Source organism: Danio aesculapii, chromosome 22, assembly GCF_903798145.1.
Source record: "Danio aesculapii chromosome 22, fDanAes4.1, whole genome shotgun sequence".
NCBI lineage: Eukaryota > Metazoa > Chordata > Actinopteri > Cypriniformes > Danionidae > Danio > Danio aesculapii.
In genome coordinates this window covers 9,033,383-9,056,308 of record NC_079456.1, presented here as the reverse complement: position 1 = coordinate 9,056,308, position 22,926 = coordinate 9,033,383, and the positions used below count along the sequence as shown (strand labels likewise).

Genomic DNA, 22,926 nt, shown 5'->3' with positions numbered 1-22,926 from the left:
ATGTGCATAATTAATAAATTCAAGAAAAAAAAGAGAACATACTCAGTGCTTTTGTGGCCAGCTTCCCTAATTCCATGTATTAAATATGCCATAATTAAACAGATACAAAATAATTACATAATTTCAACAACTTTTTTACTAGAATGTCTAGACAGATGTATTGCCTGTTGAAATGATATTTAAGGAAAATAATATTTCAAACATCACTTATTCATCCAGTTCAATAAACTTGAAAAGAAAAGTTCACCCATCATTTACTTTGATTGCACGTAAGCTCTAAGTATACAATTTCTTTAATATTTTAAAATGAAACTGTTATTTGAAGAATAACACTAGTTTTTGAGTCATCAATGTGGCAATAATTGTGGTTTAATTACTCATGTAAAATACCAGTCATCACAAATGCTCGTCCCCACAGCCAAGTAGGCCTACAGAAGTAACGCCAATGACAAAAATGGTATAAAACTTCATGATGACAAATATAAAAAAAAAAAAACATTAATTTGTGTATTCATAAAGTCAAAAAGTAATTGATTAATGTGGTCCAAGTTTAAATGTTAGAAAAATAAATATATTTTGTGGCATTTTGAACTACCAAAAGAGGTTTTGTACAAAAATCCTCGATGTTTACATTTTCATATTTGCTTGCAAATGCTTTTAATTTATCTGACTACACATTATTGATGACACAATGCATTGAAATTAAAATTTTATGCGATTTACATCAAAATAGACCTGTTTGCTCGGTCCTGACGGAATAGACTTGGCTCTGCCGTAGTGCATCATCACTTGGAATGCACAATAATAAAAAAAAATATATATATATATATATATATATATACATCACTTGGAATGCACAATAATAAAATATATATATATATATATATACATCACTTGGTTTAAGGTTTGTCCCACCATGGATTGTTATATTGGTTAAAAAAAGCAGCTCTGATTACAAGACCCAGTCAGCTTTTCATAACAATTTGGCTATTGTCAAAAATGCTCTGATCTTTGTCTGACTCAAAACTTATAAATTTGACATCTTGATCACAAAAACGGAGTGTTTACTTACCACACAGTCTGCTGAGACCTTTAATATGTGGAATTGTGAGGAGATTATCAGTGATTTTGGCTTTACCCTTTGCTTGATGATGCTCAAAATCTGTAGGAGAGCATTTAAACTGTGTTTCTATATTAAGCCACAAGAGGGAGCCAAATCACTTTCATCTACATTAGAAGGGCCGTATATTTTCACATTTTGCTATGAGGCGCCGTGTAGGATTTAAATCAAACTTTGCTTATCAACACACACATAAACACGTGCATATACACGTATAAATTACTCACATATACACCTATACTTTTAGATGTTCAAAACAACATATATGAAACTTGTGTATATACATATAAACTTGACGCACGCATACACCCACACACACACGCACATACATATAAACTCCATCTATGCAAACACACCGACACACGCGCACATACATATATACTCCATCCATGCAAACACACGCACATTAACACACGCACATACATATATACTCCATCCACGCATACACACCCACATTACACACGCACATCCATATAAACTCCATCCATGTATACACACACACATTAACACACGCATACATATAAATCCATCTATGCATACACACACACATTAACACACGCACATACATATAAACTCGGTCCGTGTGTGCGCACACACACACGCACATACATAAACTTCCTTGCATAAACACCCACCCACACACACACACACACTCCCAGCATGCATAAACGCCCGTTAAACAGTCGAGCAAACATCCAAAACAAGATACACAAAACGTATACAAAATTGTGCATATATGCAGGTGATTTATATGTGGATGTGCGTTAACTTTTCGGTGTGAACGGAAGGCATGTCCGTTCAAACGGAAGGCGTTAAGTAATTTTTTTTCTCATGCAAATCAACATGAATTTCAGAGTGATCTTGATAGACGTGACGTTTGTCTGTGCTTTATTAACTTGTACTAATTGCAATGAAGATGATATAGTCAGGCGAATAAAAGTGAAACAAGATTATAAAACTGCAGCGCATTAAACACACGCGTCTTTAATCTACCGCAAAACACAGAGTAGACGCGCACTACAATTTAAAGCACAGATAGCATGACCATCTCTCTCCGAACCGCAGATGGCGTGACCGCAGTCTTGAACTGCGGGCCTTGATGGCGAAACAAATTGCGCAATTCAGATTCTGTTTGCAGTTCAGCTGAAGGGGACACATTTGACTCCACTGAATTAGATATGGATCTTATTATAGTCGGCGAAGCAAGAACATGTCGCAAAATGTTAGTTGCGTCTGTAACGTTAGCGCTATCACTGTTCATCATGGTCATTCAAATGGAGAAACGTGGCAAAATAGCTTACTTCGTCTTATTTTCTGATTAATGGCAGCTGGCAAACCAACAATGTGCATTCCTGCCACCTTCTGGACTGAAGTGTGGACCCAAAATAACCCATTAAGGATTGCGACACCATACAGAAAATCATATTAGACAACAATGTATTTATTCTAATAATAAATAATATTATGTACTTCATATGTGACCGTGTATTGATTAAACCTACTGCTTTCATTTATTTTAGGATTTTTAATAAACATTTTGCTGGAGCAGTCATGTCATGTTTTCAATAATCAAAAGACCTAATACCTCAATTAATCACATTATTTATATTTCATAAGTTTGAAGATAGGATAGATTTCACTACAACACAGCTAATTGAAATTACCTGATACATGCTTATAAATAATGACATATTTCGTTTTGGCTGTGACTTTTACACTGAAATGACTTCTTTTTTATGAACTGAGATAACTTCCTGTTATACTGAAATACCTTCCTTATACAGTGAAAAATTCATGCGCACTCGCATATGAAATCACTTGCATATATGTATATACACAAGTCATTATATATATATATATGTTTGCGCAACTTTTTATGGTTGTGTATGAAAGGATCAAGTTTATGTATGTGCATGTGTGTGCTCGCAAGGCCCGAGTTTATATGTATGTGCGTGTGTTAGTGTGTGTGTATGCATGGATGGAGTTTATATGTATGTGCATGTGTTAATGTGGGTGTGTTTGCATAGATGCAGTTTATATGTATGTTAGTGTGGGTGTGTATGCATGGATGGAATATATATGTGTGTGCGTGTGTTAATGTGGGTGTGTATGCATGGATAGAGTTTATATGTATGTGCGCGTGTGTCAGTGTGTTTGCATAGGTGGAGTTTATATGTATGTGCGTGTGTGTGTGGGTGTATGCGAGCGTCAAGTTTATATGTATATACACAAGTTTATCAACACACACATAAACACGTGCATATACACCTATAAATTACTCGCATATACACCTATACTTTTAGATGTTCAAAACAACATATATGAAACTTGTGTATATACATATAAACTTAACACACGCATACACTCACACACACACGCACATACATATAAACTCCATCTATGCAAACACTACGACACACGCGCACATACATATAAACTCCATCCATGCAAATACACCCACATTAACACACGCACATACATATATACTCCATCCACGCATACACACCCACATTAACACACGCACAACCATAAATACTCCATCTATGCAAACACACCCACACACATACAACTCCCAGCATGCATAAACACCCGTTAAACAGTCGAGCAAACATCCAAAACAAGATACACAAACGTATACAGAAAAAAAAATTTTCTCATGCAAATCAACATGAATTTCATCATAATTATAAATAATGATATATTTCGTTTTGGCTGTGACTTTTACACTGAAGTGACTTCTTTTTTATGAACTGAGATAACATCCTGTTATACTGAAATACCTTCCGTTTAAAGTGAAAAATTCATGCGCACTCACATATGAAATCACTTGCATATATGTATATACACAAGTCACTGTATATATATATGGGTGTGTTTGGATAAATGCAGTTTATATGTATGTGCGCGTGTGTGTGGGTGTGTTTGCATAAATGCAGTTTATATGTATGTGCGCGTGTGTGGGGGTGTGTTTGCATAGATGGAGTTTATATGTATGTGCGTGTGTTAGTGTGGGTGTGTATGCATGGATGGAATATATATATATATGTATGTGCGTGTGTTAATGTGGGTGTGTTTGCATGGATGGAGTATATATGTATGTGCGCGTGTGTCGTAGTGTTTGCATAGATGGAGTTTATATGTATGTGTGTGTGTGTGTGAGTGTATGCGTGTGTCAAGTTTATATGTATATACACAAGTTTCATATATGTTGTTTTGAACATCTAAAAGTATAGGTGTATATGCGAGTAATTTATAGGTGTATATGCATGTGTTTATGTGTGTGTTGATAAGCAAAGTTTGATTTAAATCCTACACGGCGCCTCATAGCGCCTCATATGAATGCACACCGTAAGTCAAAATGCATATATTATTTTTAAGAAGTATTATGTATAGATATACATTTTTAAAAGTAGGTTAATATTGCGAGGAGACCATTTCACTTTTATTTCTGGAATCACTGAGGATTTTAGTTTTTTCCATAATGTTAAAACATTAAAAACATTTAATCAGAGTTCGGTGAAGACATTTTTAATTTCTTTAAATACTGACTTTAAAGACTTTAGATACTGTAATAAAGTCTGATGGTAAGACTTTAGAGACACTACAGATCACTGAGCCATTGTACCGCCTGGCTCAAAACAAAGACAATAACATTCTGTTCTATAATACAATGGAGCTAAATTGTGGATTTGTGTGGCAATTTAACCCCATCAGGAGATTGTTCAAATACACAATTTCAGAAATAAAGTTTGCACAAATATCAATTTTAGTGCTGATGTAGATGTAAACTCGCTACTAAAATTAAACACACATACAGTTAAAGTCAGAATTTATTTAGCCCAACTTTACCAGTAGGCAGTGCTGTCACCTCACAGCAAGAAGGTTGCTGGTTTAAGCCTCGGCTGGGTCAGTTGGCGTTTCTGTGTGGAGTTTGCATGGTCTCCCTGCGTTTGCGTGGGTTTCCTCTGGGTGCTCCAGTTTCCCCCACAGTCCAAAGACATGCGGTACAGGTGAATTGGGTAAGCTAAATTGTCCGTAGTGTATGACTGTGAATGAGTGTGTGTGAGTGTTTCCTAGTGATGGTTTGCAGTTGGAAGGGCAATCGCTGCGTAAAACATATGCTAGATAAATTGGCGGTTCATTCCGCTGTGTTGACCCCAGATTAATAAAGGGACTAAGCGGAAAAAAGTAATTAATGAATAAATGAATGGAAATAACACGACATTCAAGAAAGATATATACAAAATTAGAATGCTTTATTGCCATTGTACACAAAGTACAAAAAACTGTAGAGGTTTTGTAGAGGTTTTATATAACAATAGTAAACAGAATGAATTATTTCATCAGAGCTACAGCAATGGTTTGTACATAGTGATTTCTTAGATAGTGCGACAGACGTCATGGGAGTGAGTTGAAATTGGTGAAAGAGATGAAGATGACAAGCCTCACATTTTCCACGGTTTTACTGCAATATTGAATGCCCCCTTAAATCATTCCTCATGTAAGATACATTTTTTTGCGTTTCATTTGGGCACCACAAGGTGTCTTTTTGTTCTCAAATCATACCCTCCACGACTCAATGAATGATTTGATTGCTACTCTTACGTTACCCTAAGAAATGTATAAATATATACATTTGAAAACAAATAAGAGTAAAATAAGCAAATAAAATCAAACAAATAAATATAGAAATAAATAAAGACAAATAAATGTGAGGACATTAGCCTATGTGAAACTATTTTTTGGAGCTTTTGCATTTTCTTTGTACATGTATTTATTTATATTAGATTTTTTTTGTACATTACCTTGTAGATTTCTTATTTATACATTTCTTATTTATACACTATGTATGTATGTATATATATATATATATATATATATATATATATATATATATATATATATATATACACACACACACACACACACACACACAATTGTTATTATTAGCCTCCCTGAATTATAAACACATAAATAAATATATACACACACAATTGTAATTATTAGCCTCCCTGAATTATTAGATTCCCTGTTTTTCCCCCCAATTTCTGTTTAACGGAGAGAAGATTTCTTCAACACATTTCCAAACACAATAGTTTTAATAATTCATCTCTAATAACTGATTTATTTTATTTTTGACACTTCTATACAGCTTAAAGTGACATTTAAATGCTTAACTAGGTTAATTAGGGCAACTATGCAGTTCAGGGTAATTAGGCAAGATATTGTATTACGATGGTTTGTTCTGTAGACTATCTGAAAAAAAAATTTGTCCTTAAAATGGTTTAAGGGGCTAATAATTTTGTCCCTAAAAGGTTTTTAAAAAATTAAAAACTGCTTTCATTCAAGTCGAAATAAAACAAATAAGACTTTCTCCAGAAGAAAAAATATTATCAGACATACTATGAAAATTTCCTTGCTCTGTTTAACATCATTTGGGAAATATTAAAAAAAGAAAAAAAAATTCAAAGGGGGGCGAATATTTCTGACTTCAACTGTATATATAAATTAATGATGTTCAAGTGTCATTATTTTCCAAAAGCAGAGCTGACATTTACCTACTACTTGTTTAGCACAGTTGCATACAGGTATTAAAAGCAAACTTTCCACTTCACAGGTCAGGTTCTTGTACGCTTTATCTCTCTCACATCCGTTTGCATGCAGAACATTTCTTTTGCACCTTTACCTCCTTAGAGCTTCTTCAGGCTTTACCTTAAAATAGAAAAACACAATGGAAAAAATGCCCCTTATTTTGTTTGAACTATAAACAGTAGATTGATTGGTTTTAGCACAATTATGATATAAATGTTTTTTTTTTAGTTATTTACAATACAATTCCTGTATGCACTCGATTACTTTTTTTTTTTTTAGAAGTACTTGATGAGATTCTCAGTATTCAAGGTCTCAGTATTCAGGTCTGTGTGTGATATGCACCATAACACAGTATACTACTCTCAGCGTTGGACAAGCTACTTGAAAGATGTTGTGAGCTAAGCTAGCTACTCTACTTAAAATGTAGCTTAACTAAAAGCTACCCCCTGGGAAATGTAGCAAGCTAAGCTAAAAGCTACAAGGGAAAAGTAGCTTAGCTACATCTAAGCTTTTTGCAATTTTCATTTTTAAATCTAAGCAACTTAAATTCAAGTCAGTCATATCTTTGTGGTCAATGAAACATATGAGGCATAATAGTTCAGTTATTTATTGCAAATAATATGCTGTACTAAACAGAAACACATTATAGTATATAACAGCTAAAAATAAAAATCCAATAAAAGCAGGTGTTACACATTTAAAATACTATAATAATTTATTTATAGTAAAGGGAAATATTTTGGAATAAGCATTATATTGTTATATATATATATAGTATTTTTAAGCATCAGAAGTTAAGTTATTGCATCTTAACATGTACTTCTCGAGGTGTGGTCACGAGGAATCCTGCTTCAGAAATAACTCCTCTCCCTCAGTCATTTTTCCTTCAAGCAAGTTTCGGTTGCGACATCGCCAACCAGAGGTGGCAGTAACACACCAAAAACATTGTTGTCGAACACCGTAAAACAGGAAAAAGAAGAATAACTCATTCTCGCCATCAGATGGATTTACTTTCATCGGCTAGACACACAGCTCCGTGAATGTCGGTGCCGTCACTTATTGATCCGCGATCAGTAAATGTAGCTTGTGTGGACGCTACTGCGCTACTTGACTAATAAAATAGCTTCGCTACTGAAAAGCTATTTGTTTTAGAAAGTAGCGACGCTACCGTCACGCTACTGAAATGCAGTTAAGCTAGTAGCGTCACTACTTGTAGCGACGCTACTGCTCAACACCGACTACTTTACTATTTTACTCTAGAAAGTTCTTGAAGAATGCCTTTGATCAGTGTCTCATAGTGACTCCAGCATACACCACGCCCTCCTCCTCCTCCAAAATGCTCTGAAAGAAACACAAACGTTTATTCACACCACAGAAATAATTATCGAAAGCATTACTGGCTATTTATAAGACTATGAATTAAAACATCAATTGTGGTGCTGTTGTTTTCTGTTACACACACTAACAGATACACACATATCAGCACTTTTTCTTTTCCAGTGTGTTACTTTTCTGTTTTTCAATGTAAACACACACTTGATGGATGTGTGTGACTGTTACACTCATGTCTCATGTCTTTTGAAGTCCACACACCTTTTTTTGTTTGTTTGTTTGTTTTTAAATGCAGTGCTACTCATCACTGTCAGTTCCAAATCAGTGGACCAATCAGAAGAACTCAAAAGTGGGGCAATTAATTCAAATTTCTCTTTACAGTTGCACAGTCACTTTGTCCGGATACCCTCGTGCTTTATTTTGTCCTTTTTTCAAATCATTCTAAAGTTTTATTTTTGTTTTTTTGCACGAAAGTCATGTTAAGTGGATTGAACCCTTAGGCCCCAATCCCAACAATGTGCTGTTTTTGAGTTGAAATGTACAATTTTTTCATGATTTTCTAATGGCAGTGAGCATGTTTGCATGCTGTTTATGCACCCTGCTGGCCTCACATTTGAACTGCTTGTGTTTTGGAGTAAGCATTATGTGTAAAAAAAAGTTTAACAAGTCAACTCTGAGTGGAAAAAGCACGTGATGTCAAGCGTTCCAGCACCATAACTGTTGATACAGCGGTTGCCTAGCAACAAAAAGGTGCACCACACTGCTCTTTTTAAAAAAATGAAACATAAAGGCAATGTGGTGCGCTTTGCATATCTAGAAATGACTAGCACATTCCCTGTGATCAGCCCCTTCGACATACAACTCTTGGCTCAATGCTGAAATAATAACTGCCATACATAAAATAAATGCTCATACCGTATTCTTTTCTTCTCTTTTGTAGAATGTCATATCCGCATATGTTATTTCTTCATTACTTTGAACTGCTTCAACTGCAATGAAAAACATTGTAAAGAAAAGAACATTAATTAAATATTATTTGGGTATTATTGTTGCATGTTCTTCACACTTTCACACATTATTCTGTCAATTACAAATATTTTCACAGATGTGTCACTAGGTAAAGAATGATTTATATTTCTGCATTGAGTGCTGGTGGATGGTAAGGTACAGCCTTCGTAGTCATATATCCTTCACCGTGGCTGATGCCGATCCTGACGTGCACCTCTCAAAAATGTAACTACGTGTTGCCACGACGCATAACACAAGCTCTGTGATTGGTTGGTTCTGTGATCGGTAGTGTTGTCACATTTACCGTCACAAGAGTCGCAGCAGTAAAGCAAGCCTGATGAAGGGAGTGTTTAACAAGTGTCGATTTCCATGGAGAAGCTCGAGATGGAGACATTTGTTTTGTGTTTACCTTATGATTATAGTTGTTGCACATCCGCTGATTCCCACCTTCTGCTGCGTTCACACCAGACACAGAAGAAGTGTCAAACAGGAGTGATTTACATGTTAACTCAATGTGAAGACGCGAATGGACATCCTGCGACGTGATACGCGTGAATGAGGCGGCGCGAATGATGCGAATCACACGAATGAAGCAGCGCAAGTTGAGCGTTTTGCACGATGGACGACTTTAACGCGTGTTTTGCGCGAATCGCTCGAGTTAGAAAATCTGAAGTTCAGCGGACATTCGCATCACGTTAACCAATCAGGATCTTGGTCTTGTGGGGGCGTGATTATGACGTAGTGCCTGTTGTTGGTGTCCCAGGGAAAAATCCTTCTGCCGACACCGACAACAGTTTATCAATTGGCTCAGTCAGAAGCACCGCTGAAAGCTTCCATCATCCTGGTTAAGTTTCTGGAGGAGTGTATGAGCTCTCAGAGCTGGGTGCACCTCTGAAACGATCTAGTGAACTCAGACACGGCTCCAAACGAATCAACGCGTTTTTTCAGCCTTCATAAAGCACATAAACGCAGCTATTCTCTCAATAAAATCCATGTTAGCCATTTAGCAACAAAGCTCGAGTCACCAGGCAGACAGAAGCCCTGCCCATCTGTCAAATCCACGTCTATTGTGAAGTGAACTTGAACTGTGAATGAAGCGAGTAAACTCAAAATATTCACGTGTCTATTAGCACAAATAGCGTGATTTATCTGCGCTTGCTGCGTCTGGTGTGAGCACAGAATCACAGTGAGCGAGTTTGAGCTACTTGTACAGTAAGGCTTATTTGTAAGGCTGGCGTGTCCATAGAGGCGACCTAGGCGGCTGCCTAGGGCGGCAGAGTCAGGGCCGCGTGGTGCGTGCCCTCTTTGCTTTCATCCACGAAAAACCCCATGTCATCTCAACACCCAGCTCCGCCCGCAACCCCCCCCCCCTTTTTTTTCGAATTGAAGGCGGCATAACTTTCGTTTTGACGGTGGCATTCTTGTCATTTGCCTAGAGCACCAGTTGAGCTTGCTCTGGCCCTGCTTATTAGGATTACAGGTATGTTAACAAAACACCCATGAAGAAACTCGACACAGAGGAACATAAAACCCCACTGCCAACTAGTGTTTCGGAAGTGTTACTGCAGAGCAACACAAACAGAATGCAGAAGCATAAATGCGCAGCTACTCTCAAGGCAAGCGCTGTGGGTTATGGCAATCACTCGATGCAGAAGTGTAATTTAGCCTTAACACTTGCCTCCTTGATCTGTTTTTCTTTTCTTCCTGTAGATCCTGGAGACTAGAGAAACAATCAACACAGATACACCAGCAGAGGGCAGCACTGTGTACAATAAAGAATGACCCTGATCTATAATGGACAAAATTCAGCATTAAAGTTAAAGAAATTGTCAGCCCTTAATAACTCTAAAGGGTCAGTTTTATTAAATAAACAGCACATATCAGTAGTTCTGTACCTGAACGTGTGTGGCAGAGTGTGTTGATGTCCAAATGTGTGGTCTGGTTGCTGATGGCGTTGTTGATCATACAGCTGTAGGTGTTTTTATCCTGATATTCCACCTCTAGAGGTAGAGAGAGACTGATGCTGAGATCAGACACACTGATGCTGGACAATAAACTGTTTCCTTTGTACCAGGAGAGACTCACAGCACTCACATTCACCACTGAACACAACACTGAACAATCTGATGATAATGATGATGATGAACAGTTTCTGATGATAACAGGAGCAGGCAGATAAGCTGGAAAACATCGAAAAATAAACATAAACGGGGATAAAAAGCTGACCAAAGATGTTTAATTAGATAAAAAAAAAATACTCTGAAACAATCCAAAACTGAATTAAAGCAATTTGAAACAGGAAGAATAATGCTCTTGTTTAGCATGGAGGCAACACTAACCGAAAAGCTTGTGATGAAACATGAGATTTTTTTATAATTATATTTGAATTTAATGCCATATGCAGGAAGTCTGACAATAGTAAGTCATTTAAACTCGGCAAAAGAAGCGAGACATCAATGTTATTCCAGGTTTAACTTATTTAATTTATTGAACTTATTTTATTGTCTTAAGATGTATAGCTAAAATTTAAAGTAGAATAAACACTGTTTGTTCAAACAAGTTTACTCACCATAGACAGTAAGGCTGAATGTGTGGAGTGGCGTATCTCCTTTAGTGCGGCTGTACACTTTATAAAGTCCAGAGTCTGAGATTCTGCTGTGTGTGATGGTCAGAGATGCAGTCTGATTGTCCAGCTTCAGTCTGTCTCTGAATCTCCCATCAGGACCGTTAAAAGTCTCCCTCTTCCTGCTGATTTTAGCTAAGAGAAACTCTTTAGGTCCAAATCTCCACATTATCAGATCGTCGCTCTGGATTTCAGATTCTAGAGTGACTGAATCTCCTTCTGTGACTGACACTGACTTCACTTCAACACCACACACACCTGATCAACACACACAATATATTTTTTTGTTGTTGTTGTTGTTTGTTAACTTTTTTTTGAGTTTCAATCCAACCAAACCTTTTTGAAATTTTGCAAGAGAAAAAAAATAATATCAGAAGGCCTACATTAATCTGATAATCATGGAACAATTTATGGGAATAACAGCTATCACATGTTTTTTTGTGTAGGCTATATACAGAAATGAGGGTATACTAATCTGAGCCAAAGAAATTAGTTACTTACCAGTCAGACTCCACAAACAGACGAATATAAACATGCCAAACGTTTGTTTAGACACTTTACTAAAGAAAAACTCAAAGGACAACGACAGTATGAAGAAGAGAGTCCTTCTTGTCTCTGAAATTAGAAGACTGCGGTCAAGCCAGCCGCGGTTCGAAAAACACAGTCAAGCCAGCCGCGATTTATATTTTTGGTGCGCGCGTATTAGTAGGATTACGGTAATGTCAGCAGCCACACAGAGCACTGCGGTCAAGCCAGCCACGGTTTACTTTTATTATGCGCGCGCATTACGGTCATTATGGTAATTTCCAGGATCAACACAGACGGTGCTGTTTCCGAGCATTCGTTTTGCTCAGTATAGATAGAGCGGTATAACGCCCCCATTTTTCTGCAATTTATGCTTTATTAAATGTTTTATTAGCTTTTTTGACAGTATGTAAAAATAAGTAACGTTTCTGTGTGCTTTCATTCTATAAGGTTATCTTTTAAATCGTTTATTTGTGAAATTATAGGAAGTCAATCAGACATAATATACTCTCTATAAATACTCGAATGCGTTTTATTGGTCCTACATTATATTCGTGTCTCATATGAAACCTTATTTACATCTGCATTTTAATAGGAATGCGCCATATAACATATATAAAAGTGCTTTAAAGACCCCATTTCTAATATGTACAAATAGAAGTGATACAGGACATCTAACATACATCATATGAAAGATTTTTTTTAATGAGGCTTTTCAGAGAAAAAAAAGAAGAATTATTTCCTGTACAGCATTCTATAGCCTATGTATACCTCATATGAAACTTTATTACTGCTGCACTTTGGAGAAATGGGACAGTATTTTATTTTGGAGGGCTACGCAGGCTTTAATTCTAATAAGAAAAGAAAAGACCCCATTTCTAATAAGTAGGATTTTTTTTTCATATGTGAAGTATTAGAAATAAGGTCTGTATTGTCAGGGTTCTGCCACTCTGGTCTTGTAAATTCTTGTTTTGGTGGCAGAGTCTGGACACTAGCTATGTCTTGTCTTGTCCTGTAGTGCTCTGCTCGAGTTTTCTTGGGTCGAGCACTTGTTTTGTAATTGTCTGGGTGCGCTGTTTCATTCTCAGCGTCTCCGTCCAGTTGGTTTCGGTTTTGGTTGGCGCTGAGATGAAACATGAGCGTTGCATTTGTGTGGGAGCACATGTGTTTCACTTATAGTGTGCTCTTGTCTTGCGTCTGTTGTCAAAGCACGTGGCTCTGTGTTTACATTGTGGTCGCGTGCTTTTGTTGTGTGCTTCTGTTGTGTTTTGTCTTGTCATAAGAACACGCGGTTAATGAGTTCTCTCATTGGCTGGGTGTTCTACTAGTCTTGTTTTATGTGAGCACATGGCTTGTGTTGTCTTTTTGTCATGTGCTCTCCCATCTATCGTCTAGTCCCACCCTCCTTGTTAACCCATTATTAGTTTATTAGATTCACATGTTTAACACCTGTCTGTTCACCTGTGTGTTAATTATTTCTGCTTATATTCTCCTCATGTCTGCTGTCCTGTGCCAGTTCGTCATCGATATTTTCCAGTCCTCTGCGGTCCAGCCCTGATCCCTGCCAGCCTGCCCAGTCTTGTTTGTTTATTGATTTCATTGGTGTTTTCCCCCTCGGGGTAGTTTATTTTACTGTTTATTTTTGTTTTAGTTTAATAAAATGAATATTATTTCTGCACTTGAGTCCTCGCTCCCTTTTTCCCCTTACAGACTGTGACACTGTATAGCACTTTAAAATGTGTTAATGACACATTTCTTCAAAATGCTGCAGTAGAAAAGTGTCATATGAAGTTTGTATATAGTATGGGACGTCCTGTTTTTAAAACAAATCAGTGCTCCCCCCCCCCCCCCCTACTTATTAAACAATTATATATTATATCTTTATAGCACTTAAAGTGTGTTAATGACACATTTAGTATGGAATGATTAGCATCCGAATTACCATGTTATTAAAAATGGGACCTTTACATCATTTTGATTTCACATGTCTCCAAAAATGCTGCAGGAAGATGATGTCAAATGTGGTATGCATGTGATATGGGATGTCCTGTATCAAACCTGACAATTTTTTTATGCATTAGAAATGGGGTCTTTATAGCACTTAAATGGCACAATACGCTGATATGCTGCAGTAATCAGGTTTCCTATAGGTATGCATTTAGTATGTGATGTCCTGTACCAGATCTGACCATTGTTTATACTTATTATAAATGAGGTCTTTATGGCATTTTACTTGCACATTTGTTTTAATTGTGCAGTAATAGATGGGACTACCTCTGTCAGACGTGACCTTTCTTATTAAAAATGGGGTCGTTATAGCACTTTAGCATGCATTAATGGCAGATTTCTCCAAAATTGCAGCAGTAAAAATGTTAAATGAGGTAAGTATATATGGGACGTTTTGTGTCAGTCCTTACAATTTTTTTTTTCTCCTACAGCGGCTTGATCACTTTCAAGAGGGTCAAAATGACCACAGTTTCAGAACTAACACAACTGCTACAGAAAGATGCCATCGAACCAGTAAAGTGATCAGAATGGCATGGAGGGTTCAATTTAATATAATTCATTATTCTAAAAGATGGTGGGGTAAGATCTTACTTGACCTTTGCTCTCTCAACAAGTTTCTGAAGGTACTACTATTTCATGTTGCGGGTAACAGACAATGGCACAGATGCTTTGCTTTTAACTTATTTTATGTGATAGATTTTAAAGAACATCTCCACCTTCGTTTTTAAAGGCATAGTAAAATGAACTCAATATTTTACTCTCCTTCAAGTATTCTAAACCTTTGTGAATTTTTTTTATGCGTTACACTTAAAAGAAGTTATTTGGGGGAAAAAGTTGAAAAACTTTAACCATTGACATCCATTGTAGGAAAAACAAATATTAAAGACGTCAATGGTGTTGTGTAAATTATTCTGAGTTTTAAGTTCAGTCCTCAGAACAATTAAGAGAAGTTCACTCAGAGTTGTCCAATCCTTTATTCAAAGTACAGCTTATTTAGACACTGTGAGCTCTGTCTAAATGTAAAAAAAAAAACAAAGGCTATAAGTCAAGAGTAAATAATTCCTAAAAAGGTGTCTTAGTTTGATAGCTTAAGATACGAAAAAGGAACATCTTTAAGCAAGAACAGAAACTCAACTTGCAGAAATATACTTCCTGTCTGGCTGTCTGGCTGGAGAGCTGCAGCTCAAAGGAAAACATTTTACAAAATGCATCAAGAAAACAGAGATATAAAAATTTCCAATTAAAGATATACATTTTATACAACAATGGTTACAGGTTTCCGGCTTTCTTCAAAACAAATTCTTGTGTTCAACCGAACAAAAAACTCAAACAGGTTTGGAACAAGTAAATGCAGAGTAAAGCATTGCAGACTTTTCATATATATATATTTTTTAATTTGTGCTCTGATCATTAATTATTTAGTAATTAATAACAATTTTCATCTTTGGGTGAACTAACACATTAATCAATTCTCTCTCTTCTTTGTTGGAATCTTCTGGATCTGATGTCATTAACAAGCACAGCAACAGTAGCCACACCCACCACAGCAGAGAGAGCCAATCGAATCCCAGCTTCAGTGGCACCACAACAGCAGTTACAGACTTTTAAAGGAAGAAATTAGTTATATAACGTATTTATTGTTTATATACAGACACAGACATAGAGAGAGAGAGAGAGAGAGAGAGGAAGAGAGAGAGAGACGTACCTGAACATGGCTGACAGAGATCAGTGTTGTTAAGTTGTGTAATCTGGTTGCTGATGATATTGTTGATCACGCAGCTGTAGGAATCATCCAGACAGTCAATCTTCAGAGGAAGAGAGAGACTGATGCTGAGATCAGACGCACTGATGCTGGACAATACACTGTTTCCTTTGTACCAGGAGAGACTCACAGCGCTCACATTCACCACTGAACACATCACTGAACAATACTCCACTGATGAAGATGAGGAGGAAAAATTACTGATAGCAGGAACAGGCAGACGAGCTGGAAAATACCAAAGAAAATAAATTTAATTTAGTAAGACGGCTATGTTATTTGTTAGTTGAGTGAAATATAAAAATATAACATTTATAACTTTATATTGTTAAGGTTGTTTAATAAACTGTAATTATAATGTTAAATGATATGCATCAAATAAACAAATTAACCTGTGTGTCATTACTTAATTGTACAATATTCTCAATAACAACAATAGTGATTATTGTCAAACCAAATCAAAGCTGCTTAGGTACTTCTCTGCTTACCATAGACAGTAAGGTTGAATGTGCGAAGTGGCGTATCTCCTTTAGTGCGGCTGCTCACTGTATAAAGTCCAGAGTCTGAGATTCTGCTGTTTGTGATGGTCAGAGATGCAGTCTGATTGTCCAGCTTCAGTCTGTCTCTGAATCTTCCATCAGGACCATTAAAAGTCTCCCTCTTTCTGCTGATTTTAGCTAAGAGAAAGTCCTCAGGTCCAAATCTCCACATTATCAGATCGTCGCTCTGGATTTCAGCAAGAGCCAATTTTAGAGTCACTGAATCTCCTTCAGTGACCGACACTGACTTCCCTTCAACACCACACACACCTGATCAACACACACAGACAGATACAGTGCTCAGAATTAGAAGGCTTGACACAATTTGCAACAAACTTCCCTACAAATGTCAAACTGAAAGTCTATACTGTGTAGTAAATCAAATCATTTAATTTCATTAGAAGAGATAAATGGATAAAAAAGATGAACAGGAAAAATATTATAACAGTAATACTCACCGTTCAGTCTCCATGGAAATGAACAGTATAATAGTAACATCGCAAATATATTTATTGCCATTTTTTTTTTTTTTGCTGAAGGTATTTAAAAAGCAGTTCTTATTTTTATAGAGAAGCTGAAAACAGTGCTGCTGGTTTGTAATATTGGTTAAGTGAAACTTTCCTGCAGATGTGAAAAAGCACACACACACACACACACACACACACAAAATGCTGTAAACCACATGCTGATGACAGCTTATAGCTCATTGGTTCTTAAAGGGTCAGGTGGCTTTGAACACTAAATGTAGATTGCCAGCAGGAGCCATTATTATATATACAGTTGAAGTCAGAATTATTAGCCCCCCTGAATTATTAGCCCCCCTCTTTATTTTTTCCCCAATTTCTGTTTAACGAAGAGAAGATTTTTTTCAGCACATTTCTAAACATAATAGTTTTAATAACTCATTTCTAATAACTGATTTATTTTATTTTTGTCATGACAGTAAATAATATTTGACTAGATATTTTTCAAGTCAACAGTTTGTCGTCTCTGCATTGTTTGAAGTGACTACAACTTGACCAAATGGTAACAGTTTTAGAATGTGGATTGGTGTGGTGCGCAGAGAACCAATTTATCAATGGTGTTGAAACTGCATTAACATAGAGAGATAGAGAAAACAGCTGGGTCAACAGCCAAGTAACAACTTTATAAACATCTAAAGACAAGTCTAAAGGCAACATTCGAAAACAATATAAAAATTTGAATTTAAGAATGGTCAGGGTTCATTCTGACTCAGATGAAACATATATATATATATATGAAGAGTTCAGATGCAAAAATTTATGTTGAGTTATTTCACTTTAGCGAAATAAGACAAAACAGCTTATTTGTCACTACAAAAGTAAAATTACTGAGTCCACACACAGAAGTTAGAGAAAAATACAAATTTTAGAAGAAAAGTTTTAAATGGCATTATTTTATACCACAATGTGTTAAATTATTGCATTAAATAATTTACAGATATATATATATATATATATATATATATATATATATATATATATATTGTGTATTTATTCAGTCAGAAATCTTTGTTTTTGTAAATCTATACATGCAACATTAACTGTTTTATCAAATCACTAAAGCAGCTCAACTCATTGTCCAAGCTCTTGTTCTCTCCAAACTGGATTATTGCAACTCTCTACTAGCCGGGCTTCCAGCTAATTCTATCAAACCTCTTCAGCTGCTTCAGAACGCAGCAGCATGAGTGGTCTTTGATGAACCCAAAAGAGCACATGTCACTCCGCTACTCACCCGTTTGCACTGGCTGCCAGTTGCTGCTCGCATCAAATTCAAAGCTCTGATGTTTGCTTACAAAGCGACCTCTGGCTTTGCTCCTTCTTATCTGCTCTCTCTTCTGCAGATTTATGTGCCCTCCAGAAACTTGCGTTCTGTGAATGAACATCGCCTCGTGGTTCCATCCCTAAGAGGGAAGAAATCACTTTCCCGAACTCTCGCATTCAATCTGCCCAGTTGGTGGAATGAACTCCCTAACTGCATCAGAACAGCAGAGTCACTTGCTGTCTTCAAGAAACGACTAAAAACTCAACTATATAGTCTCCACTTTCCTTCCTAATCTGTAACTGCCTCTCTGGCTATACCACTAACTGTACTCTCTCTCTCTCTCTCTCAAAAAAAAAAAATTTAATGCTTTGCTTCTTAGACTTTACACGCCTGAAACTTGTCTATAGCACTTGTTCACTGCTGCTCTTATAGTTGTGTAAATTGCTTCCTTGTCCTCATTTGTAAGTCGCTTTGGATAAAAGCGTCTGCTAAATGACTAAATGTAAATGTAAATGTAAGTCACTCAATGTGTTGCATTAGATGCTATTAGATAATTAGATAACACAAATTAAAGAAACATTGTGAGGAATATGTGGGTAAAACATTTTAAACATTTGTGTAACATTGTAAATATTGATAATCATGCAATTTATTGCTGACTTTAGAGGGAAAAAACAGAGAAAGAAATGTCTAAAAGGCTAAATAAGACATACCAATAATGCCAAACAGCAATGAAAAGGAGAAAACCAGACCGATCTATATTTATTTCACTGTATAATTTGCACTATGGTAAAGATGTTTCTGACAATGTATTACCAGAATATGTGGAATGTGTGGAATTTCTTTGTGCAGCAGTCCAAAAACAACAAGTTCAGTCGGTAGAAGAATTAAATCTTCTGGAAATTATATCAGGCCTTGCTCCAGTCCAGTAGGGGGCAGTAATGCACCATTGGGAATATAGAATGAAGGATAAAGGTATCACATATGCTGTATCCAAAGTCACATAGGCTACTTTCTTACAAGTAGTATGTCCAAAGTACCAGGTACTGGTTGTTGCTAGATTGGCTGCGGCCTGAAGTTAACGAGAATTATTTATATTATTTATTAAATTTCCCATTTATTGTATTTTATTAACATCTACCCCCACCCTAACCCTAAACCCGACCGTCACAGCACTGTAAAAACAGTAGTTGTACCGAGTATTATTTATGTTATATATTAAATTACTCAATATTTTTTAACGCCTAAACCCAATCGTCACAGTACTGTTAAAATATTAATTATTGTTATACAGTGTCATAAACAATGCTGCTATATTAATGTGCATATCGCACTTCAGAACGGCTGCGTATTCAATCTAGACTTTGCCCAAAGTACCTGCATGACTTACTATTTCCGGCGAGATTCTGAAGTGGGCATCTGATGGACGCTACGCTATCCCATGATCTCACGCGAGAGAAGCCATATAAATTTGATGCATTTTAAAAGAGATATATCCCCCTTCGTAAGGCACTTTGGATTGAAAACAAACCATATTGAAGTGTCATTCCAAAGCAAAGTGCTCAAATCTGCCCACTTTGAAAGGCGCTGTGAAATGAAGGATTTTAAAAGGGACAAATGATGGACACTTTAGGCCCCCATGATCCTTTGCGCAGGGAAGTTGTTTAATGTCTCACAGGCTGACAACTGGAAGCTTGGAGTTTACCAATAAATATAAGAGTAATATTTTTAGAGGTAACAACTGTAATATTTCTAAATAAAATTTTAAACAAAAAAAAATGTTATAAATAAAATAATTTTAAAAATCTCTTAAAATTATGAAAAGATATAAACATAGGCTACATATATGCACACATACTAGCATATGTGCATAAATAATTACATAAAAATGGCTACTAATGACTACTAGTCTTCAAACCTTGCAATCAGTTCATCATATTTATGATCATGTTTACTGCAATCAATTTGTCATATGTAGGATACAGAAATAATTAATATTTTATATAGACTAAGACAATAATGAGCATGAATAATAGTGCATAAATAATAGTACATTTTGTGTGGGCACTACCACATGATATACTGTACCAACCAAGTAATGAAAAGGCTGTCAAAATGGCAAAAGAAGCTTTTAAATTAAAATCTACTTATCTAGTAGTCTCATTAAGTGATTAATAAAGCAAGGGAAAAGTTAAACAACCCTGATATTAAAAGTGGCAAGGAAAACACTTGTAACACTTGTAATACAATAAGGCATTTACATAGCATATAAAGTATTTTACAAGGTACTGTTGAAGTCAGAATTATTAGCCACCTTTTGATTTTGTTTTGTTTTTTAAAAATTTCCCAAATTATGTTTAACAGAGCAAGGAAATTTTCACAGTATGTCTGATAATATTTTTTCTTCTGGAGAAAGTCTTATTTGTTTTATTTCGGCCAGAATAAAAACTGTTTTTCATTTTTTTAAAAAACATTTTAAGGTCAAAATTATTAGCCCCTTTAAGCTATATATTTTTTTCGACAGTCTACAGAACAAACCATCATTATACAATAACTTGCCTAATTACCCTAACCTGCCTAGTTAACCTGATTAACCTAGTTAAGCCTTTAAATGTCACTTTAAGCTGTATAGAAGTGTCTTGATAAATATCTAATAAAATATTATTTACTGTCATCACGGCAAAGATAAAATAAATCAGTTAAATGAGTTAAAACCATTATGATTAGAAATGTGTTAAAAATCTTCTCTCCGTTAAACAGAAATTGGGGTAAAAATAAACAGGGGGGCTAATAATTTTGACTTCAACTGTATGTGGCTATGTCCTTAGTAAAGATGATGAAAATGGGATACACTAAACTGAACTCGACGCTAAACAAAATGGGTAAACAGTACAAGATTATATGTGATATGCCAAGTAAACTGTACAAAATGTGCTATTAAATTGTTCTAGAAATGAGCTGGATTAAACTAGTAAAATAACTATATAATAAGGGATGTAAGGAATGTATTTAATACAAATTAAGGATCAGGAAAAATTACTAAAGCTGTTTTAAAATTCACTTAAAAACAGCGATGTTAGGAAAAGGGTGTAGATAATGCACGCCTTGTCTGACTCTGAAATCACTTCACACTCCAGCACGGGAGATGGCGATATACACATGAATGTTGGACGTGACTCGCCAATCAACCCAAAGAACAAGAAGATAAAGAAAGGAGAATGAATGAAATAATCGTCCTTAAGAGTCTATTAAGCCTTGCTTGTCTTAAATCATGGTTGGAATCGTATATGTTGTTCTTTAGTAGAATATAATTCGTCAGTAACAGTCGCGTTGTTTATTATTCTGGGAGTTGTTTTCACTCGTCGCTGTCAGTCGCGTGGGTGTGGTTCAGAAACAAACATTAAAAATGTACGGTATCCATCGAATTTGTTTTTCTGGAATCTTCAGCATTATGAAGAGGACTTGCAATTTCTTTCCAATCTTACTAATATGCAGTAAGTGCGATTTTTTTTGTTTACTTTCGGTTTCGTATTGCAATTGGAAACAATGTTTTTTACTTGATTTACAGTGATCACAATGTGGCAAAAGACCAGTTTTATAAACAAACTATGAGTACAACAACGGTTGCTTGTTTTGCCTTTAACTAAACACATTTGTTGCTGGGATTTGTATATGGATTTGTATATGGGTTGGGTTGTTGACGTGACTTTGCATTTTTACTGTCACACGTTGAATCATGAATATAATCAATTATAGGGGAGAGCGGGGCACAAAGTAGGACTTTTTGGTTTTGGCCAAATAATGAACAAAGTAATGGGGTTAGACAAACCATATATATATATATATATATATATATATATATATATATATATATATATATATATATATATATATATATATATATATATATATATATATATTTACCAATAACAGGCTCGTAGCCAGCCTGGTCAAAGGGGTGATTCCTTTTTACCTCTTTTTTACCTTTACCTACCTTTTTTGCAGTTATTCGCTTCATTTTCTATTTAATTATAATGTTTAAAAACTGCATTTAGTGAAATTTTAAGCACTATTTTAAGCTGGATTAACTTGTTAGATTAAATACAAATTTAATACATCATATATCATTAGAAAACAAAATCTGTTAAAGTTTTAAAATAAAAACTTAATCCTATTGTCATTTATTAGGCAAATAACTCAGCAGCACATTCAACTTTCCTCAGCCAGAATTCGGCCATTTGAATAGTGAACAAATAAAACATAATAATAATAATGTAGAGCTTGGCGATTTTTCAGGCCTCTTTTATAAAAAGTACATTTGAAAACTAATTGAAAACAACAATAGCCAAATTATTATTATAATTAACTTTAATATGGGCCACTTTTGGTGCATCACACCTTTTTATTGGTCATATTTTTCTTTCAAGAGTAAGGTTTAAGATTTAGAATAAAAGTTTATTGTAAAATGCAGTATCGGTCAGTGAAAGATGACTTCACTTATGTCAGATTCCACTTGGTCTTAAAGCCTTTGATGGGTTATTTTCATAATTTATGATAGCTTAGCAGTCAAAATGGGACAATTACAGGCCTGAATAACACACAAGCCTCTTCTACAAATGAGCATTGGTTGTGTGAT

At 35.6% G+C, this 22,926-nt stretch overlaps 1 protein-coding gene and 1 pseudogene across 1 annotated transcript; both read right to left on the bottom strand.

The window, feature by feature from the left end:
• Nucleotides 1-7,996: 7,996 nt before the first annotated feature.
• On the bottom strand, nt 7,997-12,516 carry LOC130216630 (uncharacterized; annotated as a pseudogene).
• Nucleotides 12,517-15,573: 3,057 nt separating this feature from the next.
• LOC130216629 (SLAM family member 6-like) lies at nt 15,574-17,003 on the bottom strand. Its single transcript, XM_056448518.1, has 4 exons — nt 16,964-17,003; nt 16,455-16,775; nt 15,913-16,194; nt 15,574-15,808 (listed from the first exon to the last, which is right to left on the bottom strand). Exons 1-4 carry the CDS (start codon nt 17,001-17,003, stop codon nt 15,669-15,671), a joined length of 783 nt encoding a protein of 260 aa, XP_056304493.1. The 3' UTR covers nt 15,574-15,668.
• Nucleotides 17,004-22,926: the final 5,923 nt, after the last annotated feature.

Excerpts from the sequence above, each read along its gene's own strand:
- LOC130216629 (XM_056448518.1), bottom strand. The coding sequence starts at position 17,003 with ATGTTACTATTATACTGTTCATTTCCATGGAGACTGAACG. Across the intron at positions 16,776-16,963 it reads ATTTCCATGGAGACTGAACG|GTGTGTGTGGTGTTGAAGGG; the intron begins GTGAGTATTACT and ends TGTGTTGATCAG. Across the intron at positions 15,809-15,912 it reads TCTCTGTCAGCCATGTTCAG|TCTGTAACTGCTGTTGTGGT; the intron begins GTACGTCTCTCT and ends TTCCTTTAAAAG.